This window comes from Struthio camelus, chromosome 7, assembly GCF_040807025.1.
Source record: "Struthio camelus isolate bStrCam1 chromosome 7, bStrCam1.hap1, whole genome shotgun sequence".
In the NCBI taxonomy this organism is placed as follows: Eukaryota; Metazoa; Chordata; class Aves; order Struthioniformes; family Struthionidae; genus Struthio; species Struthio camelus.
Window position 1 is genome coordinate 851683 of NC_090948.1, and position 26747 is coordinate 878429.

Consider the following 26747-nt stretch of genomic DNA (forward strand, 5'->3'; position numbering starts at 1 on the left):
TCCGCCCTCGAGCGTGCCCTGTGGCCTGGGCAGATCGCCGGTGGGGTCTGGCCTGGGGTCTGCCTGCAGTTTCCTTGGGCAAAGTTCTCCGAGTTCTTTTGCAGAAAACATCCCGTGGAAGTTAAAATAGTAGTATTTTGGATGTGAGCCTAGCACAAAAGACTAACAGGAATTCCCCTGGCGTATGTGGGCTTTTGATTCATGCTCAGAGTCGAAGGATGTGCATTTATTTAAGATCTGGGAGAGGGACTCAGAATATTTATAGGACTGCTGTGCTCCCGCTCCTCCGGGTGATTTTTGTCTGCGCCGTCGGAGCTGCCTCGTGCATCGCGCACGCTGCAAACCGTCGCGCGCAGCACTTTGCTCAGTCCAGCCTCGTTCGGTGAAATCCCCTTTGCGTGGTCAGGGCCTCCCTGCAGGAGCGCGCGCGGTTCCTGGGCAGAGCGGAGGCCGCAGCAGCTCAGCCCGCCCGTGGGCTCCTCGGGAGGTCGGCGGCTGCCCGGCGAGCAGCCAGCGCGGCGGTGGGAGCTCCCGGCTGGGCTCGCGGGGCCGCCGCTTGCCGGGCTGCGAAGCCTCGCAGAACCGAGGTGTGCAGAGGCAATCTGTAAAATGGGATAACGCTGTGTCCTTTCTCACAGGCTTTTGTGAGAGTGCTTGTTTATTTATCTGCGAGGAACTCGGATGATACGGGAATGGGGATTATCTCATTACTGATATAAATAGACCTGTCAGTGGGTTTTTTTTATTTGAGACTGACATTAGAGAGACTAGATCAGAGCAGTAGCTTAGCAGGAATACTTGGTTTGCAGTGGTTGCTGATCCGGGCGATAGCTGTGGTGTTGTATCTGCACTGTCCTTTCCTGTCATTACTTCTCACTGCGGCTCTGGGAAAAATGACAGATCTGGTGCAGACGGGTATGCATAGCAAGAGAATCGAGCCGGTCCCCGTCCTCAAATGTCGTCTTTCTGGTAGCGCAAATAGTCGACCGACTGGCTGCTGCACGTGCGCAAGCAGTACGGAGCCAGCGATGTCCAGGAGCGGAAAGACCGTCGCGAGCGGTGGCCGCCTGCGGCTCTGCGTTGGCAAAACGTTGCTCCTCCGTCAGCAGAACTTCCTGCGCTCGCTCGCGTGTGTACGGGGCTTCTGTGAAACGCCTTCCGTATCGGGACAGGTTATTGTTATATTTTAACTTGTGCTAAAACATTTATTTACTGGTGCGTAGACTAATTGCGTTTGTCAGTATGCGCATGCTTAATAGTCACCTCTTCTCCCGCTTTGTGGATACCGTACATCTTTAACAATTCCAGTTTAGTTAAGACAGGCCTACAGCCTTTTTCGTTTTAAGCTTGACAGTAGGCAGCGTTTTCTGTACTATTTGTTGTCGGCGGCAGTCTGGCAGCGCGAAGGGGCGCAGGCAACTGAGGCAGGCGATTCGGCAGCCTGTCCGGCCGCTGCAGCCCGCACCGCCCGCCCGCCCGCCGGCAGCGGCGACGTCGCCGCGCGCGGGGCCCTCCGCGTCCGCAAAAGGCCACTGTAGTTTGTCCCTTCCTTGCGTTCGTTTGGTAAGAGACCTCGCGGGTGGGGGTTAGAGGAACGGGGCCAAAGGCAGGGTAGAAGACGGTGGACAAACGTCCATGTAGAGAGAGACAGAATCTGTAAAAGAAGCAACTTCAGGCTAGAGAAGACTGTTGAAATTAAAATAACTAGTGTCCTGCGTCTTCCAGGGGAGGTGGTGATTTTTAATGAAACTTGACCAACGCTTTTTACTTGTCTCCTTATATTCTTTTTCGATACAAGATCTTGGTAGTACGACATTGACAAATTTAAACCTCTTTTCTTTATCTTGCAGTAAACTTTGACCACTTCCAGATTCTCCGAGCGATTGGGAAGGGAAGCTTTGGCAAGGTAGGCTTGAACATTGCGTTTTGGGTTTGCTTGCCTGTTTTATCGGGTCTAAGCTATTATGTACTTACAATTCATTGTAACAGTAATGGTGCTGAAATAAATCATTTTTGTTGTCATATGATGGCTGCTGAGTAAACATAGGCCAAATGTACTCAGGAAAATACTTTGTTGCCATTTGGCATTGTTTTAATTCTGGGTGTTGTGGTGAGATGGCTGCATTTTAAACTGCCAGAACAACTGTGGACGTTTCATGGCAAATAGATGCATTATGTGCTCTGTTTCCTAAGTGGATTTATTGATTGTAACTGGTCACAGCAAGTCAGAAAAGTGCTGGAAGTTGTTCTGGGCGATGGGCGGAGCTGAGGCGATGTGGTCAAGAAGGTTCTCTGAAGCCTTGGGCTGTTCTCCCACTGAGAAATGAGTTGTACTTAAGAGTTTTTGTTGATTTTTTTAAAGTCATTTTTTTGCCAAGTAGTGTGTGGGAGAAGGTGGGAGATGTTGTCCAAAAAGACGGACAGCTCTGGAAATTAGTTACTAGTTAATTTCCTCATTCGTATTCCTTTCTCATTCCCTTTCTTACTGACTTTCTTGCTCTGTTCCTCTCTAAGCAACTCTTTGCTACTTTTGTCATGACATCGGAGTTTTACACTGTTTATTTGCATTGCAAGCACAAAGCTCCATGTGTATGTGTGTGTGCGCCTGTGTGTATGGCCTCGTATTAAGGACACGCTCCTTCTCTGTTCATCTGGCTGGACTTCATTGCATTGATACTCCTCCATATTTCTTCCATCCCCTGCATTTTACTGTGTCCTACCAGCGGCTGCCCTCTGCCTCACTGAGGCATCTACACCCAGTGGACAGGAACGGTATGAGCCATAGCCGTGGTCATGTTCATGAAAATCGTTGAATTTGGTTACCATAATCTTCTGATGTGACAGTTTGTTGGTGTGGGCTTTGTGCCAGAGCTGAATGCGGTGATGTGACAGGATGGGGCAGAGAAATGGGTCTTTGAAGTTGTGCAAAACGCAAAATATCAAACTTGTAAAATAGCACAGACTGCTTTAGGGGTTGGTGCAAACGCCTTCTTATCTCCACACAGTACTAAAATAAACTGAAAAAGAAGTTGAACAATCAGAAGAAAGCTGTATCCTCTCTCTTTTCTTTCTGCTGGTCTATGCGTCTTGGCCAGATCCTGCCCATCTGATCCTGCCCAGGTGAGCAGCTCATTCGGTGAGGATCGCCAAGACGCAGAGTCCGAGGCTGTGCACGCTGCATAGGAAAATCTGAATCTGGCCCAGGAGATGAAACATCCTGTTGCCCCCACTTTTTCAGTCCACCCGTTACAATGCTAATGAGGCCACGTCGCACATGGTGGTGTGGGTGTGAACACCCCTTTCCTGCTGCGTTCAGTACTCAGTCCTAGTCCCGCTGCTTCTCCTGAAAGTGTCCCACGCAGAGGGGCTTGGAAACTTCGCAATGCAAAAATTTCTCAGGAGACTTAAGAGACTTATTTCACCAGAAGAGCCTGTATTTTCACCAGTTATTGAAAATCTCTGTTTAATTTGTTGAGTAATATTAATCTTGAGAAACAGTACAGATACAAAATCCAATCCTTACCTTGATCTTTATACTTCCTAACAGAAATGTTTTGCTGCAGCCTCAGCGACGGTAACCTGACAAACATGGAGATGCCTCTCACATCGTTCTGGCATGCTCAGGGCATAATTACCCACGCGAATCCCTGCCTGGCTTCGCTGTGAATCACACGGGATGAGGGCTAAGGAAAATGTTATGCTAAGATGAGTACTGTGCAAGTCAGGGAGAGAGTGCTTTCTGAATAGAATCAGCTGTGTTTTCAAGCAAGAAACGGCTAGCGCTGAAAGGGGAGCTGCATCAGACTTGAGATTATGTTAGATGATGGAGAAGGAATAAATGCAAGAGCAGATCCTTCCTTAGTGTAGCCCTGTAGCGTTAAGGACCACCCGCTCTGCCCGCCTTCTGCAAAGAGCAAGGGAAAGTTTCCCAAAAGTGTCATGGCTAGAACAGGAACTCTCAATGTCTTGTGACTTCTGCTTGTTGTGAAGGACCAAAGAGCCATCCCAAGACCTTACCAAAAGATATCAGCTGACATTTTTTCAAGCTCATATGAGATGACTCATCCTTCCAAATGTAAATTTTCCGAAGGAAGGAGGTCGATTCTGATGTGTGGCAGCACTAGGTGCTGGAAAATTAGTTAATTCTCGTTAAAATATGAAAAGGAAAAACACATCTTATCCTAGGGCAGGACCTTTTTGGCTCTGAAGAGAGCTGTTCCTCATAGCTACTTCCTTTACTAACTGTTTATGTTAAAAATGGGTTAAGTCTAGCACACAGCAGTCCAGCAGGCATCAGAATTGTATATACAGATTCAACAAAATGCTGAAATGAATCATCTGTCATCTTTCTGGATAATTATGTCACTATGCTGAATTTCCTTTAATACTGAGAAAAGCAATTTTACATTTACAAGGTCTTCTACAACTGACAGTTAATTATGGAAAATCAAGAGCTACCTATCTGAAAGCTATTATTTGAAATTTATGAGTAGTTTAGTTGTTTTTGGTTCATTTAAGTACTATGGGCCCATATTCAGAAAGGCATTTAGGAGCCAATGTCCCATCTATTTCAGAATTAGAGTGGGAACCCTCAATGTGCTGATCTGTGACCTGTGAAATTTACAAAGCCATGTGATCTAGTAGGCAAGGGACCTAGTAGGCAAGGAAACTGCTGCGTGGCTTTGGGCAAGGTATTTTACTTCACCAGTTTTCTGTTTCCACTCTCACTTTCGTTTACCTCTCAAGATAGATTGTGTGTGGTCTTCAGTACAGAAACTGTACAAAACCAGGCGAAATGCAATTCAGAAATCTACTTTGAAGAGACTGGAGAGTCTTTGGACTGTGGTTCTGATGTGTCTGCAAAAAAAAAACCCGTTTTTTTCCCCCTAGAGTTGAGTTTAATCGTCTTTAAGATACTATTTTTATCATCTTTTAGATGCTATTAATCAAATGAAGGCCATGCTTAATTCCATGTATACTCAAATTAGCTTATGTATATAGTATTTTCCATAGATATTAGAAATAATATTGACTTACAATATTTTCATAGAAACTTTATGTTTTTCTGTAGCACAGACTTATTTCTCATGGAGCAGAGGTTGATTGAGTTTTAACTAGGCCATTACCTAATGAACAGTAGCAATGAAATGATTTTCTGAATTTGATGTGAGTTATGACCAACTGTTATAATGGGAACCAACTCAAATTTTTATTACACTTCATGAGAGAGAGATCACAAGACTTCTGAAAATCTCAGAAGGCACTAGCTGCATTGTAGGTATCTTGACATCTTCCTTCTTTAAAACTGACCTTTCCTGGCTTAATCTTTTTCAGTTCAAACTGGTAGGCAGAATGTTAAATTATTCTTCCCGAGGGATTCCTTTTCTGTGAGCTTTCATGCTCAGTCTGAATCAGCCTTCTTCTGTTTTTTTTTCCAAGGGATAAAGAATTTGCTAGGGTTATGGGAAATTTATCTTATATTATTTTAATGAAATAAAAACATATTGCAAGTTCTTCAGCACAAATTTATGCCTTTGTCTACTGTTGGAAAGACGAAATTAAATCAGGATCCAGGCGGGGCTGAAGAGCAATGTGAAATGAAATTTTCCAGAGAGAACAAATACATCTTCAGAATTGTGGGCCATTTACAGGCAGTCTGTACAAGGATTTGGGGGACGTTACTTTTTTTTCCCCTTTTTCAAATTGTGATTCATTTGTAGTGTTCTAATGGAGTCTGTAAAAGTTTAATGGACGCTGTCTGATAGTAAAAAGGTTTTTAGAGTAGACAGGCTCCATGATGAGAATTTGGAAAAAAGGAATTAAAAAAAAAAACAAAGTAGCTTTTTAATGCACGCAGTTTAGAATTGAGTACACAGCTGTCTATGAGGAAATTGAGGGGAGTCACTCAGAAAGATGCAGTTATGTGGAGCCACAACCGGAGGAGAGCACCTACCTCGTCGATAGTGCCGGAGTGGGGTGGAGCATGTTATTTGCAGATGAAGGTGTCTATGTCCCTTAGTTTAGCTGCTGTCTTTGGGATGAGCTATCTTAGGGGCAATCGTGTTTACAATTTCAGAGCATTACAAGCATGACAATTGTCATGGTCTGTTAAAGATGATGGTTCCTTCGGGGTGTTTCTGAGGGCACTGGCATTCCTGGAGGTGTAGTGCAGTGGATGGATCTCTATGCCCCGCGTGTGACCCAGTGCCACACGGTGGCAGGAGCTGGGCATGGACCAGAGCCTCCTGATCTTCTGCCTTCCCCTGGCAGGCATCTCCGGCTTCAGGGCACAGGAACGGCAGCACACGGCCAGGTATGCTCTCCAGGGATCCCTTCGCAGAGAGGGACCTGGGGGCCCGGTGGGCGACAAGCTGACCATGAGCCAGAAATGTGATTTTGAGATTCGATGTGTCCCTGATGGTCAGGGAGCTAGGGACAGGTTGCAGAGCGACTCGGAAAACCAGTCTGGAAGTTGATTCTGAGAATGGTAGCCAGGATTAGCCCTCTTGCCTTAGCCTGCCTCAGGAGGGGGCCCCGAAGTTTGTGTGCTGCAGTCCACCCTTCAGGTGGGTCAGCAAGGATTTCTGCATGCTTCCGTCACCCAAGAGGTTTTGCCCAGCCTCGTTAGTAGGATTTTGCCCTGTAGCTGAGATTTGTTTTGAGCTGTGTTTTTTAATTGCATTTGAATTGGTCAATATAGAAAGCAGTTGATGAAGGTTAATGAAAACAACTAAGTTACAAGGATGAAAAATGAGCTTTATTGAATACATTTATTACTTTATTACTTTCTTTAAAGACGCTCACCTTGCAAAATTGCATTTCTATTCTATTCTGCATACCAGCTTCTTTACCTCTGAGTGGTATAGGAGCCTCCTGAAGAGAGCTTTGCTTAGCTGGCTACAGTAGATTTCATGTCAGCTCAATGGAAGATGGCTTTTGAGTGACCTTTCCAAAGAAAGCTCACTTTTAACATTGTTTGCTTTGCTGAAGTACTTTAACTTTATGGTTTTGTTGCTTTAATAATTCACATAGCCTGAAGCTGGGTATACTAAAGCTTTAATCCATTTTCTAAAGGTCATAAATGCCCACCTAGTAGATATACCATAAATAAAATTCCCTTAAAGTCTATTCTCAACTGAATCCCTCTTTGATATTCAAGGCAAGTTTTGTCCTTTGTCTTTTTTTCCAGCTTTATAAATGTAAGTGTTCTTTCCCCAAATAAAAGCCTAGAAACATAATCCCTTCATGTTAAAATACCATGGATAACTTTTTCCTTTTTTTTTTTTCTTTACTTATGCTGAAGCATATGTGAGATTAAGGTATTTGAGGCTAGGGTTTTGTCGCAGCCACAGACAGGTTTCAAAATACATATACCTCCAAGACGTCGGCACCAGGACTCATTCTCACACTCAGAACTGCCTTGACTCCATGCCCCATGCATACCCCAGGGTAAGGTATATGCCAGCGGTGGTTTTGGCAGATGTGCTGTATCTTCAGGAATGTCAAGGTTACATCGGAAATACAAATGCTTTTATTTTGTAAAAGGAGCAATGAACTTAAACTGAGAAGGGACAGTTAGGCTGAAAAACAAAGAAGGATGTGATACTGGCATTAATTAGAAAGCCAAGAAAGAAGATGGAAGCCCCAACACCTGTGCAGAGTTAGATCAAACCGAATACTGCAAATATATGGTACAGTCCTGCCCTGGCAAAAGTTGTAGGAGACGGTCAGATAAATTATGCCGATATTAGCTTCCTGGGGCTTAGGTTATAAAAAGCACACAAAGGAATTAAATCATCCAGCAGCAGTTGCGCCGTGTCTAGAATGTGCTACTGGTGCATATGAGAAGGGCAGTGGCAGCAGTGTAGAAATAAACCAGCTAGAGCTTCATCCTCCTATAAAGTCCAGCATACAAAGCGATTTGAAAACTGCTGCAGAAAGGCGTTTGTGAATCCCAGGACACCGAAGCAGCTCTGGGTATTGTACAGAGTCTTCCTAACAAGTTTACCCTGCTCCCCTCCTGTCTTCCTTAGCACAGCAATACGTTGAGAGTGAGTGATGTTGTGCTGGGTAGCCTTAGGCTTGGAGAAACAAAAGGTGGTTTCAAGCCTAGGCAGTTCAGACACCATCTTGTTTGGCCCCAGAAGTTAAATAGACTATTATGTGGGACATAAGAGATCCTCTAGGCAAGAAAAATGTAATTGCCTGAGTAGTAATGTAAAGAAAATGCTTTTCTTCATATTCATGCTCCGAGAAACTGTAGCTCAATATTGTGTTTCCATTCTGAAGATCATCCTATACTGCAGTAATTTAGGAGCAGGTTTGAAGCTGACAGTAGAATCAAAGCAGTATAAAAACTAATGTGGATAACACTTCTCTCCATGCGTTCTCATTTGGCGCAGCTTTTTGTGAAAAGACGCTGAGGTATGCTGCAGCTGCAGAAACTCATGTTGAGCCATCTGGAATAATGAAAAAATGGACCTCTGTTCTCATCTATGTTTTTTGGCCAATGTGGTGAATACTAGATCTCACTCTCCAGAGATTCAGAAGGTCCTGACTGCAGCAGAAGCAGCATGGCCAGGCCAGTTGAGCTATGTGTATTCAACAGAGTCAGCCTTCCTCCATCCCTGAAGCTTGGGTAGTTTGAGGAGTGTTTGGTGGGACTGGCTAGTCCCTGAATGCAGTGTCCCAGCCTCCTTGTGGGTGAGGGCACAGCAGATGAGGATGCTACCCCATCCTGAGGTCCCAGTAAATCTAGGGGCAATGCTGCTGAGTTTACGCTGCAAGTGGAAGGATTATCACGCGTCAAGGTTTCGCCATGCCAGACCTAGAGACAAAAACTGGGGTATTTCAAGATACCGCCCACCGTTACCATAACCAGCACGCTTTACCACCTCCACTATGCAGTATAGCATAGGAACTGCTAGCCCGGGTCAAAGAGGTACGTGTAGCTAAATCTGTTGCCTCTAACAGTGACCAAAAGTGGGTGCTTAGGAAAACAGGATGAGAAACAAAGCACGTGGAGACTGACCCTCCCTCTGGTACAACCTCCTAGGTGTTATTTAGCGGGGTTTTTTTGTGTTCGGACATTGCTAAGCTGCAAGTGTGGCACCAGTAAATGGCATGGGAGAGAGAATGGCAAAGAATTAAAAGCCAAAACAACAGTGTGGTCTAACAGTAACTTACTGCCTAGCTCTTGGGTTTTAAGAGCAGCAGGAGTAAAATTATAGAGCAGAAAATGCTGCTAAATAGTTTTCAGTGAAAAAGTGAATAGTAACTTCACTCAAATGAGGCCTGGTACATGATACTGCTCACCACGCCTCCAGGAACATGTTTTGAGTTTCTGAAGGATGGAACTTAATAAGACAGTGATTTATAGTAAAAGCTACCCACTTTTATTATTATTATATACCCAGTGCTTTATTAACATTTCCATTAGGAACTGCATGAGATTTATTTCAGCCCCCTTCATTCACTCCGGATTAGTCATAACAGTCACACTGGCCGTGAGTAAGGACGTGGGACGGGAGGCTGGAGCTGCCACTGCAGGTGAAGGACTGGAGAGCCTGTGCCCGGGCAAAATGGCATAGCATAGCAGGGGGGGGAACGCTGGATAGAATTGCCCTGCTCTGCCGAAGAAACGCTGGTGACCCCTTGGGCCACCTCCTGGGCTGTTTTCCATGAGCAGGTGCTGGAGTAGCCCAGAGGAGAAGGTGGTGCTTGCTGAGGCCCTGTCCCCTCTGGGGCTGCCCAGCTGCTGCATCCCTTTTGCCCTGTCCTGCTGAATAAGCCCAGTAAGCCCTCAGAGAAACGTGCCGGCTCCTTCAGAGCTACGAGGAGAGCGGCAGTTCCCAGCAGCTGCCTTGTGAGCAGTATTACGAGTATTATGAAAGAATTTGAGCTTTATATGCCAAATTCAGCCCTCACTCATGTAATTGCTCAGCTTAGTATTCAGGTGGCCTCTGTTCCTCCGGGGTCCCCAGACCTGCTGTTTCCTGTTTGTCAGAAAGCTTGGAGGAAAATGGGATGCCAATTAGAATCCATGAGATTTGTATATGATCCTTATTCTCAACCAGGATCTAGCCCAGAGCGCGGTGAGGTCAGGTCTCCACGGATTCATTACAGCTTGTGTCGGGATAAGCGTCCAGCGTGTGTCACCGGAGCTTCGTAGTGGGGTAAGGATGGCTCACCCGGGGTGATTTCTGTGACCCTCTCTTTATTCACAGCATGCTTCCCTCTTCCCGTACCTCCTTGCCCATACGCTTGCCTTCATAGGCCACGAAGGACGAAAGCGGAGAGCACACCGGTTTTGCTAGCTGGACTTCAGTAGCCAACTTCACCGCGGGTTGTGTGCTCAGACGAGAAGAAAATTTGTATGTGAGCCAACCTGTCTCCTCTATTGACTACAAAATAATCAGTAAGATGTTTTCCGTCAGTTTACTCCCCCCTACTTTACAGACACATTCTAGGTTGTGCTCCGAGAGTTGTTTGGGAATGCCCTTGTTTCCTCCTCTGCCGAGATTTTGTCATGTTCTCTTGTCAAGTTGTCTTCTGTCATCAGAGTTCACTGACACTGGAGAAGATTTAGTGTCTTGTTGCCATAACAAAGCCTGTCTATTTTAATTAATATGTAGCAGTGAAGCCTGATTTGGTAAGATTCTTTATTACGTGAATTCTCTGGTGTCTGATAATATGATTTAATTAATGGTGGAGCATTTCCCTCCTTCTGCATCTCTATCTTTTGTGTTGACTCATCTGTTTTCACAAAACTGAGAGGGACTTTTATGTCTTTGAAACACCTGTCTGATGAGATCGGCTGAAATTGGCCAGCAGTTTTAGAAGTCAGCAGGGGTGAACAGGAAAATCACATAACCTCATTTTCTTAGAAAACCAGGCTGAAATGTTTAATTCATGAAGCCATGAGCAGGTGCAGCACACTTGATCCCTACTGTCGTGAGCTTGCATTATAATACAATTCAGAGCAGAACTCCTCGTCTTAAAAATCTGTTTCCTTAGCGGCTAGGAGGCGCTGGGCTTGAGCGTGCTTCTCTAGCTTTATCCCTAATTCCACGTTCGCTGAGCTCGGCAGCCCGTCACTTGCAGGGAACGGGGCAAAGCCGCTGTACGGATGTGTCCTTCGGAGCAGACTGTGCCCCTGCCTGAGGGAGCGTGAGTCAAGATCTCCCAGTAGGATGCCCTAATTCAGCGTGGCATGGTATTAATGGTGATACCTCAGGATGTGCTGGCTTCAGTACTCTGGTGCTATTTATATATCATATGTTGGCGGCATGATCAACTGTCACTAGCAATTGTAACGGGAGTAACTGATTGAAAAATGAAGAACAAAAGGGTACTGAATGATCCTGTGCCTCGTGCCTTCCATTCTTGCCTTACTCTCATGCTTTAGTTTTGTTGGCCACAGTGACAAAACTGGTGCCTTCCTATGGGATCCTCTTCCAAACAAGTCTTTTTTTTCTTTTTTCTTTCCCCTTCAGCCTCTGAGCAGCTCTGAAACATGAAATATAAAATGTTTTACATTTTTAAAAGGCTAGCATTAAATAAAAGGAAAACAAGACTTGTCACCTCTAGAGAGATTTTGAAATACCAAGTACTACATGACATTGAAATCACTTTGGGGGGAATGGATAGCTCCCAGGCTGGATAATGGGCGAGTGGAGCCCTCCGCCTCGAGGTCAGGGGTGCAGATGTGGTGGAGGGCACATGGCCCGCGCCGGTGGCGCAGGGTGGCTGCTCGATGGCCGTGGCGCCTGCAGGCCGAGCGCATACGTGCCGGGCTAGCTGGCAGCGGGCCTGCATGCGGCAGCCTCAGCGAGGAGCTGGAGACGGGCCGGCACGGCAGCGGATCTACGCTTTCCCCCCGAGGTGCTCCCTCCAGCATGTGCTGCCTTAGAGGCAGGCAATTTGCGATTGCAGCTGTGTGTGCTTTCTGCTCTGGGGGTGAATCCAGAGTTCCACGTACGCTACCAGTTCCCCGAAGTCATTACAGCACTGGTGCAGCGTGAAGCTCCTGCGTTTCTCCAGGAGCAATGCGTTCATTGCTCATCAGGTATACCGTGATGACTGCTTTTGCAAATGGAGATATAAATGGGAACAGCCCTCTTTATTCTTTCCTATCTGACTTTTGTCTGGGCCTTTCCCTTGGGGATCTGCTTCAAAAGTACTGATCGCTGCAGCTCGGCTTAGAAGGAAACTCCAGTGTCCTCTGCACACTTGAGCACTCCCCGCTGCAGCTACTGCCATGGGACGCCAAAAATGAGACCGTGTACAAAGTACGCAGCCTGGTGACTGTTGGTGCGTCATGCTCACCTCACTGGCTCTTTATAGGCAAGTTGGTCGTTGTGCAACCTTAGGAGTAGCTGTCCAGCTACTGGCAGGGTAGGAGTGGGATAAAGTACTACATCAGCTATTTCTACCAGTATGAGTCAATCTATTCTACCAGAAGTTCTCATGTTATTAAAAAAGTCTGTGGGAAATAATATATTTTTTTACAGTTCTGACATTGATTTTTTTTAAGTCTTTATATTTCAGAGGCTTTAGAAGCAAAATATAATATATAATCTCTCTCTCTCTTGTGATAAGATCTGGACTGCTTTCTCTTAAATCAATGAGAATAATCCCATTGACTTAAGTGGCATAGCATCAAGCTCCTGCTGTTTCTTGAAGATCTAATTATCTATCATTCCTTACTGATGTCTGCATTAGTAAGTGGAACATTAAAATCGACCTCTGCAGGCTAAAAATGGTGTATTCTGACAGCTAAATAGTCCCGGGTAACCCACAATCCCAGCATGTGGGCATGCGGGATTGCATGGACCGTTAGCTCAGAGCAAAACCCAGCCTGCTGCAGGAGCGGTGACGCACTCACTGGCACCAGTGGCCAGTTGGACTCCTCTGCCCACGGACTTCTGCTCAGTAGTATCTTACTTCTCTGAATTGGCTTTATCCCCCTCAGAAAAAGTGTCTTCCCCCAGATGACATATCCATATGGCTAGAGCCTCCCTTTGGCAACAAATGCATTTCTCAGCCACAAACCAATTTCTAAATTAATTTAATTGCTACATAGTTAATCAGTTTTCAAGCCACCTGTGAGTCAGGAGAGTAGCGCAGAGGGATCTTTTGGACAGACCTTTGATGCCGCAGAGGCACCATGTAAGTACCTACAGTTTACACTTTGCGCCTGAGCAGAGCAAGATAAAAGTACATAGTCATTTCTATGGCAACAGGGTTATATAATTTCCAATGACTGAATTGGTTAAACAGCCTTGCTGTGACATTCCAGCTAAATGTACCGTTCAGACTGAATAAACAAAAGTAAAAATAGGCCCAGTTAACAAAGGAAGCCTGGAGCAGCAGCACGGGCTGCCTGCGGGCAGCGTGGCTGTTCCTTGCACGTGTGTACCCTCGGCTGTACCAGAGATACGTGCTAGAAGCTGTAACCAGCGAGTTTACAAACCTAGGGCTGTTGTAAAAATACTTACTTTGTACAAGAAGAGGTGTTTTGGAGTTCATAATCACATTTTCATTTGAAGAATCTACTTTCTACTGGACCTACTCAGCAAAAGGCAGACCTGTGATTTACCTCATTCCTGGAAACAGCAAAGGAGATGAAGGTTTATTTGTTTTGAGCTGGCCCAGGGCTTTCCCAGGTCCCAAGTCACCTTTTTCATTGCTTTCTCAGTTCTGAGGTTGAAGTCATCCAATGGTAGGAATATATACTACTTTTGTACAGCAGTTTGTACAAAGGTCATTAGTGGGAGGAAGCCTAGACAGCAAATCCATAGCATGTCTTCCGCCAGACGTGTTGGCATGAAGGCTATAAAGTCCTTGTTTGCTATAAACGGTAAATTGATGTAGTGCCATTACAAGGCAGACAAAAGAAACTTCTCCCAAGAGAATACAGCTTAGCCCTGTACGCTCTCTGCACAGAGCCAAACTTTCTTAGGGGTCTTTTCTCTTTCCTCCACCAGATGCCCTGTCAGAGTCCCACATTTGTCTCTAGCTACCCAAAAGGAGAGTAGCGATGAGGTCCTAAAGAACAGGAATGTCTGACAGAGTCTTGCAAATTCTTTTCAAGTAAGGAGTTTTTCTGCGTTACGTGTGAATATTGTAAATGTATCTTTAGTTATTGTATTGCTACTTTCACATCACAAATTTAAATGACATCCAAATCCAAGTTAGGTCTCTGACGATACAGGATCAGATGAGCATTTATGAATTTCAACTAAATGATAAAAATGGTCACGTAAGTATGTAAGAAGTACAGGCTGGACCATTTAAGGCATCTCTCTCTGCCATATTGTTTGCCTGGGTTTCCTTCACCCCACTGTATCTGCCTTGACCTGACTGAATCTTTAGCTCTCATACGGGGTCTTCCTCTGCCAGGCACAAAGCAGTGCTGTGTATTCTGGGGCTGAAGACAACGCAGCGTTAGCTTTTCGTTCCCTGCTATCACCACTTGGTTACCTATTTGTGTAGCAAATATCAAAGAAGACGTTACAAGAGATTCTGCACAAGGGAAGCCTCAAAGGGCTGGCAGACCCTCTCTTATGTCCAGAGCACTCAGACAGAAAGAAAAATGGGTAGACGCTGCAGCAGATGTAATCAATAAACAGTGTTTCCGAAACGTGGCCAGATTTGCTGGTTGTGCATTCCCAGCGTTGCTGCAGTCGAGATCCTCTTAGACTAGAAGCAGAAGCAACTTTATAAAGCGGACCAAAAGGCTGCTTTTGTCCATCCATGCAATAAAAGCTTGCCTTAGGTTGTATCAACTTAATTTTTTTTTTTGTCACAGCCATTACAGTGTATTCATCAAGACTAAATGGCTATTTCCTATTCAGATTCTTCCTAGCTCTTACCTGTGACTTTTTTCAAGAATAAATTCTGTCAACATCTTCCTTTTTACCCCCCATCCAAGCCACAGCTGCAATCTCAGTTCCAGGTCTGCACTTAAGGAGGCCTTTTATGGGTTTAACGTATGCTGTCTGTTGAAGGGCAGATGTCTTTCAATCAGATGTAAGTGCTTGCTCTCAAGGGCCAGCCTAATTATGCGGTAAGGAGAAGAAGAGCTAAAGATCTTTTAACACAGGAGGAGAAGACGTTGCAGAATGCGAAATTTGTATATTCTGCAGGAATCATACAGCATCTCACAAGAAGAACTCCTTAAGTATGAAAGGGTAGAGCTGAGTTACGTGGCATGACTACAAAGAAACCAGAACTAAATTCGTTACTGAGTTTCATAAACTCTCTCCTATTTGTGAGGACAAAGAGCAGAACATTTTGGCACTGGTTGCACTAGTAATTCGAACCATGATTCTCCCTCTTCTCCCTGTGTATTTCTTTGTTCCTTGCCACGTTTGGGAATGAGGAAGGTAATTGTAGTGCAGAATGCATCCTCTGACTCCAGCCCTTTCCTCCTACGGTAGCATGTGGCATTCGAGCAGGCGCTGTTATCGCCAGCTGCCGCAGGGTGTGTGTGTGCTAGTGATCCTTTCACTCAGGCGCGAGATGTTTTCATTGCGAGATGCACATTCACACGCTTGGGACATGTGGATGAAAGGTGCATTACTGCACGGCAGTAGGCCTGAACCATCCCTGTTCCAGGCGTCCTCACTGCCCATCACAGTAATAGCAGCAGAAGCGGAAGAGTGAAAACTTTAGAAATCATGTTCTTTAAGCATTACTCTCAAGAGAAATTCTAATTCAGCCATGTTCATGTGCAAGCTACGAAAAGCGGCGGTGCGTTGTCTTTGGTGGTGGTTATTGTCTTTACCGGTCCTCTGTGCCAGCAGCACAGCCAACACACAGACCGCTGATACTTTCAGAGGCAGAAAGTATTACAGCAGCAAACAACTTTGTTTTTTTTTTTTTTCTGACATGACCAACATTAAAAAAACACTTATTTTTATAGTTAAAAATGTGCCCTGCTTTACTAATGTTAATTACAAATCTCTCAGTGGCTTAAACGTGACCAGCATTTGGATCTGCTTTTTTATTTAGGCCTGCCATCATGCAGCGTACTCCCACGAGGTAGTTAATTGAACCAAGAGAATGGGATATTTCAACATCATATGCAGGCTTTGGCAACAACTAAACTGAAGCAAAACTGAATGTCTAAATCATCTGCAAGTCCTTAGAAATTGCAGGTTGTGAGTTTTGAACGTTCTGTTAATGCTGGAGATCAGACAATCCCATTATGAGCCATTTGATGTCATTAACGATAAGGAACAACGTCCTCTGTTCTTGGGAGATTTTGAATATATTAACATGATGCAACAAAGATTCCCTAAGTACTTTTATATTAGTTTATTGAAGTAAATATTGTCTGCAATTACCCGAAGGATTATGGGGTTTATCCTTTTTCTAATTTGAGACAGTGCCATAATTCAATGATGTTTGCAGAAGGCGACTTCTTCCCTTTCTTAGTATGATCTATTCCTTCTTATACTTTGGATCGGCATTCAGAGAAGTCTGAAGTTCATGACTTCCTGTTTCAGTATTTATGCAGCGCTTAAAAACAAATCCGTATCTGACTGTAGTTGTACTGCAGGAAATCCAGAGGAGCTGTACAGGGTGCAGCTCTGTTCATTTTTTACCATGGCAAGTTCGGGAGCTGCCCGTAAGGGAGTAACAGTCAATTAGTATGTTGGGTATATCAGTGATGGGGAAAAAAGTGAAAATAGAAAATATAGATGGAAACTGATGCAATCGATACACAATTAACATAAAAACTATTGTTCTAGTGATAGATTTAATATAATTCATCTGCAGTCAAGGAGACTTTCAGTTTGTGCTGTGTACCAGAAGCCAGCGGCAGCTCGTCGGTTAGACTTGCCTCAGGCAGGAAACGTCTCACAAGCCAGGCTTCTCAGAAGGTGTCTTTTCCAGCGATGAGTACCTTATGGGCTTTTATTCCTCTCGCTTTTCCTGCTTGCCTTTCTCCTTTGAAATTGCGTCTTTTCCAGTCTTTTGAGAATTTAGTAGTTAATTTCCCTGTTTTTCAGGTGAACCTTGTTGATGGATTCTGGACATACGCAAGGAGAGGACATTGTTGTTGTAGAATAAAACTTCAAAAGGTGAATGAGAAAGTCTGTGTGAAAGATTGGGTATTTCATGTGAGAGAAGGACAGGGAGATCATGAGAGTGCAGAACGGCTTTATGTTAGTTAACAGGCTTGGCTGGTCCCCTCTCGGCTGGTTGACAGGTCACTGCAGACATCATACTGGATTAACAGCATGCTCTGAACTACATGCTATTCCTTAATCATGTGATGTGCCAGATCCCCCTTTATTGTGTATATCCTTCAAAAATGGCAGAATATGGTGCTGCCATCAAATGATCTCTTCCAAATGATCTGTGTTTTTCCAGGCAGTTGATATTTTTAGCTCTTATTCCCTTGGAAGCAAAGGACCTTTACAGTCTCACTACCTAACTGTGTGGTAACAGCTATGCTGTCTGGCTTAAACATCTAGCCAGATTTGTCTCAGTCCTGGTTATTTATGGTGCAGCTGAGAACCATTCTGTCTGACTATATCCCTTACAAAATCTGGGGATCCTGGAGGCCTTTGATATAAATATAGATAGATGTTTCTGATATACCTTTGCTTTTTATGCAGTGGTTCTGCATAATGAATCCCTAGTGTCAGAGCACACTACTGAAGCCTGATCCATCCCAGCGTTGCTTTGCTGGGCGTTCAGCTGTATGACTCGTGAGCACGGTGACATTTGTGGTCAGAAAATGCCTGGAATTGTCAAAGTGCAAAACATACTGACTCAGTACAAAACCTCCTGGATATTTTCAAGAATACATTCATTCTCTGAGTGCCTGGAAAAAGCTTCCTGGAAAATTGACCTCTCTTATATGGGATACCTGCTTCATTTGGAAACGGTCACTTAAGGAAGTCAGCAATGCCTGTTTGCTGCGCAAAGAGGGACATTTTGCCAGTAACAAGTGAATGCTGCTTTCTCAAATTTCTCAGACCCTGACATTTGTCTGACTGTTTTCAAATAATAAATTAATTCAGCCAAGTCCAATTTAGTTCCCAAATATTTGTATAGACATGGGAAACAACTCAGCTGAAGCTCAGTGACAGTGACTGCAGTGGATGAGCTAGCTGGGTCCCTTTCATTTAGCACACAGCTTCTGAGGCAGAGATGAACTCGCTCACGTATGTCAAAATGTATTGCTTTGGAGCACATCAGAGCATGGACTGCTGAACATCCTGGATATCGCGCTACACTTGAAAAATGGAAAACCTTTATTCCCAATTTATTCCCAGAAGTTGTGCACCGGTACTTGTCTGTTTCTCGTTTCATTCCCTGCCAAAGACTGATGAATTTTGGGGGGGAAGAGACAGAAATGACTAATTCCCACACCTTAGCTGTATTCTGTTCTATCCTTTAGGCACCTGCTCTTTCTTTGTCTCTGTTGTTACATCTTTTCACTAAATATTTCTTTCAGCATTTGGAAAACAGAGAAGTGAAGAGGAGAAGAGGAAGGTCACAGGTTCTCAGCCTGTAAGCTAGTGAAGAGGTTATGAGAACACGTCCAGAAAATCAAAAGAACAAGTTGTTCTGTGAGCAGCAGAAGTAGTAACGTGATTTTCGATATATTTGAGGCCTCGGATACTGCTTTCCTCCATCTGTCTTTCTGTTATAACACTGTCAGCAAAACCCACCCCCAGTGGTATGACTGTTTTGCAGCTGTACAGGCGCTAGTGGGCCAGTTAGTTGTTGTCGAATAGAACATAACTACAGTAATTTGCCTGCTTTTTCCTCGCTAGAGGCATTGCTTAGGGCTTCTCTCTGCCTGGCTTTCTGTTTTCACAGAACCTATGGCAAATTCCTTATCTTTAAGACATTGACTTTCTTTCAGTCTTGGCTGAAGTTGGCTACTAGGTTCAAAAGTAACTGGAGAAAGAAAGAACTAGACAGATGAACAGACAACGTGATGCAAACACCTTATTTCCTTGTAAACTCAGGATGAAATCAGGTCTGTTGGAGATCCAAAGGGTTCTTTTAGCCTTTTTCCACTCCAAGGAGGATCATCTTTGTCATTTTTAGCAGATATTCATCTAGCCTGTTCGTAAAGACTTCCAGTGCTGGAAGCTTTACGTGCATGCTTGAGGACCCCGCAGCAGTCTGTTTCATCATCTTGTTGTCCTTACCCTTAAAAACTTTCTCCCAATATCTAACCTGAATCTTCCCTGCGGCCATTTATTACCTGTACCGTCAACCTTGGATGTGGAAAACAGATTATTCTCTTCCACTTTGCAGCAGCCTTTGGTGTAGTTAAGGATTTGCGTCTCCTTCGGTCGTCTCTTTTCAAGCTAACCAGCTCCTTTTGATGAATTTTTCTTCATAAGACAGTCTTCTGATTCCTTTTGGAATCTATAGTTGATTATCCTTGCCTAATTGCAGTACATAGCATTCGTCCTCAAGGGCTCATCCTCTTTTCTCAAGACCCAATTTGTCAAGACTGTTGTGCATCCTTAATCTAGTCCATTGTGTACAGCTTGCTGTCGTCAGAATACTTATGAGCCTGCTTTTATTCCATTATCAAGGTCATTAGTGAAAACAGTAAACAGCACCGGATGCAGACAGACCTCTGCAGACTCTCCTTCAGTATCTCTTACTGTTCTGACAGTGAACTGCTGTCTTTTCTATGATTAAGATGACCCCGATCATTTTCCTTAGATCATGTGCTCCTGATGCCAAGTTTGAGAGCATTTCCAGCAAGGCAGAGTCTCAAATAACTGTGTTTCAGTTGTTCTTTCAAAAGCCAGATCCTTCGGGGAATTGTATTGCCTCTTCTAGCCTTTTTACCTATCCTTGGAATTAAGGTTTCTTCCCAGTGCTCTGAGTTATCTGTTAATTGACATGAAGGGTTTTTTTGGATGGATCAGTATCTCAAAGATGGATAGCAGCTCCTTCTGGAAAGACAGCATCTATCCTAAGATGCAGTTCCTGTGATACCAGACTGGTATTTTCTTTTCCCCCAAATTGGATCAGATTATTAAATCAGTTCTGGAGACGTGTTAAAGACCTCACACCTCAAACCTTCTAAAGACGTTATGTATTACCCATCAGCTGTGTTATACACCCAATTCATATAAAATATGCTATACTGTTTTCTAAGAAGTCAGGTAGACTGGTGAGGGAACCAACTCTTGACAAGAGCTGTCAGTAAACCGTCATTCTAATAATATGCATCTATGTCAGCTTTCTTTTCTTAAAGTATGGAAATCATAGCCTTAGGTTTCATTTAAATATGTAACTGTAGATTTAAAAAGCTATTATAATAGAAGATTGCAATGCAAATAAAATAAGAAAAAATGTATTTATAGAATAAAAAAGAAAATCAGGTAAATGAAAATAACTGCTGACCCTTTCTTACAAACTCTTCAAAATGGAAATTAAAAGTAGACTATATTAGTGCTCAGCAAAGTTGTAGAGGTTCACTAACTGAACAGCAGAGGGGCTGTTCGAAGGATAGCTACACCGGCTTAGGATTAGTTTGCCGCACTGAACTGTGTGAGCTACCTAACTGCAAAGGAGCCATTGATTCCAAGGTGGTTTGTATTGATAGGGGAAATTATTTTCATCTTTATAGCTCAAATGTTGTGCTGGTAAACTTGCAAAATGCCTAACCCTTTATGTCAAGGGGAGTCTTTCAATTAGAGGGAAGGTCTTGTAGACGATGGTAATTTTGGATCCATATTGTGCAGTGAATAATGTAAGATGTAAGGCAGCTCAACTCACTGAAAAAATAATAAAGAAAAGTCATCATTTATTGCAACTGAGTACAATAACTTTAGGAACTTCTTAAGATCGCGTTAGTAAATAAAAGCAAACATCAATGCCAAAGACAGTAGGGTGAACTGAACAGCAGCTTTAGAAATGCTTTTAAAGTGTCAGATATTACAAGGACAGTGAGAAAAGAGAGCAAATAATTTATATACGCCAAATTGTCAAGTAAGTGACGGTTTAAGTTGTATTCACATTTATTGGCAAACATACAGAAAAACCACCTAGAATTCTGTATTTCAGCCTCTAACAGGATCATTTGAAAAAGCAGACTTTTATGTAAACATCCAAATGCAATTCCGGATGAGTCTACTGAAAAGCTGTAGACATCTTGTTCTTATATATAATGTGGAAGGCAAAAATGTTAGCTGTTTTAATAGTCTCAAATAATTAAAGTAAAAGATCGGGAATCAAAGCGTTGATGAATTCTACAATTTAGTGATTTCCGTTTTCATACAATCCAGAGATTTTCTTCTCTGAAGTGAAATCTGAAGTATGGTATGGCTTTGATAATTGTAAATATGTTTTTTTCTAGTGTATTGTACTTTTCTATTCTTCTTGACCTTTCAGAATTAACAATAGGCTGCCTTTTTTTTTTTCTCTCTGTGGTCGGTAATTCTGCCTCCTTCAGGGAAGCAGTCAGGACCCTTGAGAGTTTTTAAAAAAGAAAGAGAAGGGAAGAAGCAGTATTTATTAAACAGAATTCTGTCGCATCTCTGCTCTTCACTCTCACCTCCCCTTAGCAGAGTCCTTCTGTTAAAGCTGCTGAGCGCTCACAGAGTGGCAGGGAGATTGTGGTGTTCTTATATTATTGCTTTGGATTCCTAAAAAATCTTTTCAAATCTTTTAAGACCTGAAATTCCCCTAACTAAAGGGCAATGCAATATAAAATACACGTCTGTTCATAGTCAGCAAATGGTGCGTTCAACCAAACAGCGCTGAAGATTGACAAACAGCCAACCCGTTCTGAACAGCTGTCGTTCTGACAATGTCGTTTCGGAAGAGTCGAGCAGTTTTGTTTTGTTACCGTCGGTGGTGTTACGCGGTGGTGGCGGCAGCGGGCCCCGCACGGAGGCGCCGCGCTGCTCGGCGGTCTCGGTCCCGCGCTGTTACCTGGGCAGAGAAGCGAGTTCAGATGCAAACTTAAAGGGAACGCTTGCGCAAGACGAGAAAAAGCAGATTTTAGCCCTGCGCTAGTATCTTTTGGCTTGTCAGACAAAAGAAGAGAGTTGAGGTGGTTCGCTGGGCGGAGGGGAGACGTTTCTCGGCAGGCGAGCTGCCGCGGTCGAGGCAGGGTCCCAGCCCTCGGCACGCGCGGCCGCTCCGAGCGCCGGTCCCCGCCTGCCCCGGAGGCCGGCCGGTCAGCCGGCGAGCGCGGCTCGCTGGCGTCTGCTGGCGTCCGAGGGGAACCGCTGTCCTTCGTGAGACGCGGCCTTCGCTAGGAAGCCGGGACAGCCGTCGTTTTTAGAAGTGATTGCAAGAGGTTGCCCCGGCCGCGGCGCTCGGGGTGTTTTGTGTGCCGAGTTGTCGCGCGCGCGAAGGGGGTGCTGGGGCTGCAGCGGGAGCGGGAGGGAGCGCTGCCTCAAGGAGCTGCAGCGCATTCGCTCCCTCCCGGTCGTCCTTCTTGCATTTTCTAAAGGAAGGATAAACAGCGGCCACAGGGAAATTCTGCCACAGTTAACGGACGACTGGAGAATTTCCTTGGGATGCTGGGTGTGCTAAGTCGGTCTTAAGCAATAATTGTAAATAGTCCTCTGCCTTCCAAGGTGATGCCTCCTCAGTGCTATTTTTGCTGTTTGTGTGCTGTGGCAGCTCCTTAGTGTCGTCTCCTGCTGCTGGCACTCTAGATGCTTTGAGCGTTGTGAGTCTAGGACAGAGGAAAAGTAAAGCTGTGCTTGGTCAGACCCTACAAGGTCTGGATTTAAACTATCCTTTTTCACAAGGGAAAGAAGTTAGCGATATTAGTGTAAAATTACAGAGCAACTCGGAGCGGCTGGGACTATAACCTGGCCAAACGTTCCTCCTGCCAAGTCACTGACTTGGATCCCTGAGAGCGATGCTGCTGCTGATGGGGAAATCGATGCTCGGTGCAACACGCCCAGCACCTGCACGGAGGTGTTGCCTCTGTAACCAGTTGTCTACGCTTACGCTGGCTTCTGATGGCCGGTTGGTACACCCAGCAGCTGGTGGTGAAGTTTGAGATTTTTTCTAGCTCTGGCGCAATAGCTGTTTTTTTAATGCACTGAAATGGGCGTTGCTCACCTTTGTGTTGGGAATCACTGGACAATTTGCCGGCATCTAAGGTACAGCTGTCTGCGCCTTGATAGCTCTTTTGGTTACTTTGCAGTACCGTGGGGACATGGTGCTGAAAAGCAAGACCCTTCGGTATGGGGCACCTTCACTAGAGCAGAAGTGTATCAGGGCAGATCTCTTTACGGGCGTTTGGTGGTAAACACATCAGTGCAGGGAAGCAAGCTTCTGCCAATGAACCATTAAGCATTTGGTTGCAGGTTGCATTAAATTCCTCCTAAGTTTTGCACTGTGAAGCAAATGTCGCCCCTTCTTTCTTAGTTGCAAAATTTTATCTCCATTTATTTATTCCAGCGTAAAAAAGAGAAACTTTAATGTCCGGAGGCGCGTTACAGCTGCGGTACAGAAACCAGCGCTTTAGCCCACGTCTCTCTCAATGCCATTGCCTGGCAACAGCTTTTCAAGCTGAGTGATGAGCTTGTTCCTAATAGCATAGTGAGTGCTTTTGCCTTGGGATCAGGAAAAACTTCAACATTAATTTATGCTCAGATATTAAAGCAAGCCATCCATTCTTCATTGGAAATAATTGGATTTCTCTCTGTTCCTCAAGTTTTATCAAACATGTAACTAAAAAACTGCTTGGCCTACCTCTTCAACAGCCATGTAAAACATTGCAGAATCTAATTATGGTCATAATAAAAGATTACTCCAAATATAAGACGTAGTCAAAAGGTACATCAACCATAGGAAGCTGTAGTTTTCACTTCTTTTTCAGAGAAAAATGTTGCCTGTAGTTCTGTACAGGGCTCCGGATCCCAGTATAAATCAGTAGAGCGCTCCTGAACTGGACAGACCCTGGACCCCTGGATCCAGGGTTGGATTTGTCCAAATGGCAGAAAGATGGGTGATGGTATCTTCAGGATTTTCTGCACAATTGTGTGGTTTTTCATTATTGTTCTTTAAATAACATTAAAACAAATGAAAAGCCTAGCAAAGACTCAAGCACATGATTAAAGCTATACAAAAGTCTAAAAGCTTAACATCTTTTCTGTAGGAACCTTGACAGCTTCAAAACATGTCCCCTTTTATCCTCCTCCCCCCCAGTCAGCAGGCCTGTTCGTGGAGTGGAGAAGAAAGTCCCGGTCCACTTCCAAAGTCTTCCAAGAGAGAGTGTGTCTGCTCTGGGTCCGTAAGGGCAGCAAGTCTGGGCCATGTCGCATCCAGGATACTTGCTCGAGACTCTGACCAAAGGAGCAGTCTACCATAACATTGTTTTAAAATTGAGTAAGGAGAACAGATTTTCAGGTATCTTCTGGAAATCTTTCTAAAATTTCTACAAAATGAGGAAACTGGCATGCAAGAGAAGAGACGATGGAGAAAGAGGACAAACAAAGCTAAAGAAAAGTACTCCTTCTTCTTTTTGCTCCTTAGGTTTATATGCTGACACATCCTTGCTTTTTCTTGTTTATTTAGATTAATGTCACTCAGGAGGTAAACAAGTCTACCTATTTTTGGAGTTATTTATTGCCTGGCAAATTTAATAATCACCGAAATCCAAAAACTGATTATAGAAGCTTCTGCTTACTGTCTGACTAGATGTTATTTTTTCAGTGTAACGTAAGAAGGAAGTGCTTAATCTGAACCAGCTAAAATTGCTTTAAATCATAGATGCAGAGAGTGTAGAGTAACATTCTATATTTCCTTCCCCTCCTGAAATTCTTGCAGGAAAATTGGGATAGATGCCAAAAAGAAAAACTCAGCTCCTTGCTAACTGTACACAGATGCCAATAATGAGAGGTTTTCCTGAGACAAATTTAGTGTGCTGGTGATGTTGCATTTTAGATACCATTTACATTAACAGCAGGATAGAAATAAGATCCATTTTGAAAAAAAAATATGTGCAAGCCTGGCTTTGAAATCTGTTTTTAGCACACTCCAAACTATCTCTGAAATAACTATTAGGTATGTTTTACCTCCGTGGTAAACACAAAGGGCTGGCCACATTTGTAGATGTGAGAGATAACTATAGGTCTGTTGACTTTATAGGAGTTCTGCAGATCTGCACCAGATAAGAATATGAACACATTTTTAAGAATTTTAAGAATACACATTTAAAGTTATTGATGTACTGCACACTGAGGTGCAGTCTTGAACAGCAGTTTTTATTTTAGGTCAGAAGAGGTTTACCTCTCTAACATAAGCAACTGAAAAATGGATTTTTAATGGAAGTGTTGACATAACCTGAACACACGAACAGGCTTGCTATGAATAAAAGTTTTATGAGGTACTCATAAAATTGGCTGTTGCAAGCAGCAGTACTGAATTAAAGGGATTTCAATGATTTGTGGTGTTCTGAAGAACCAGTCCTTCATAAATTTTGGGATAAAGCATAACTTTCAGCAGGGAAAATGTAATTTCATAAGCCTCTGTGAAACTCTTAAGGAGTGAAACCGGGTGAGATGTTTGGAATCAAAAACACAATCAGCTGTAGAACCAAAGATTTGAAAGCAGATTTGTTAAGCTGGTAACCTTGAACTTAGAGCATATCTCCTAAAGATCAGTCTTTTCCCATTCATTGCAACTTTACGCCTGTCAGTTTCCTTTATACCTGAGTCGCTAGGTTCTGATTTTGACCTTTGTTTCTGAAAAGGAGTCTATGCTATTAGAATACTTGCTGCATAAAATCCTTGAGATGTAGCTCTAATGTGGTCCCAGCTGGCTGAAACCATTAATTACAGATTAGCTCTTCAGAGCGCTGAGGACTTGCTCACAAGACTATTAGGATGAAGATCTACTTGTAAGTTAGCAGTCTGGTATAATATTCCGGTAGGAAGTGTTGAACGATACTGCTCCTTTAGGAGTATGGAATATTTGAAGGAAATCAAGCTTTTATACCTCAGAAATTCAGTTTAAGAAATGAGCAGAAAATCTACCTGAGGTATCAGGTTGGCCTGTCCACTGCGTCTGTGGTGGAGGCCCAGCAGATGGGCACAGACCAGGCAGGCCCCTGTCTCGAAGGCTGGAGATCAGCTGGTTCAGCACTGGTATACCAGTTGGTGTGCTCCTGTCAGGAGCCCCAAAATGTGGGGGTGTTCACAAAAAGACCCCAGAATGTAGCCAGAGCACCTGTTTGTGCCAGAGATCTCTATCTGTGAGCTTCTGCATCTGACTTGGATGATTTTAAAGTAGGTAAGAGCAGCAGTTTGAAGATTACGCCTGGAAATGTTAATTGTGTTATTATGCTATATATACTTTTGGAAGCACCTAGTGATAGGCGAGGAGCAAATGCATTTGGAGAGATCACAACCACACAGGTATGCGTCCAAACGCAGGAAAGCTTCCCTGTGCAGGGCTAGCCCTGAGCAGTGACTTATGCCGAGGCATGGCTGAAAGCGGAAAGAAACGTGGCGTGGAGCAGAAATGCCGTCGTCACAGCCAGCAGCCGGGAAAGTGTTTGTATCGCCATGCCTCACTCATCAACATTGCATAATATGTAATGTTGCTGTGCAGATTGCCATTGAGCTCAGTGCTGCAGATGGCCCATTCATTTAAATGGGTCTTTGTGTACTAGAGATAATAGTTGGGAAAAACACTGCCAGGGACACAATTGTCAAAACTGTTCCCAGAACAAAGTTCTGATTAAATGAGATACATAATCAAAGCAGTGGAAGCTT

General features: G+C 44.0%; 1 protein-coding gene across 4 annotated transcripts in view; it reads left to right on the top strand.

The window, feature by feature from the left end:
• STK32C (serine/threonine kinase 32C) overlaps positions 1 to 26747 on the top strand; it is a 130499-nt gene that overhangs the window by 65620 nt on the left and 38132 nt on the right. For all 4 annotated transcript variants that reach the window (XR_011142349.1, XR_011142350.1, XM_068951344.1 and 1 more), the window contains one exon: positions 1851 to 1906. Coding sequence is in view for 1 of the 4 variants with exons in the window: in XM_068951344.1 (XP_068807445.1) it covers positions 1851 to 1906 (56 nt within the window). In the remaining 3 variants the exon portion in view is untranslated. The remainder of the gene's footprint in view (positions 1 to 1850; positions 1907 to 26747) is intronic.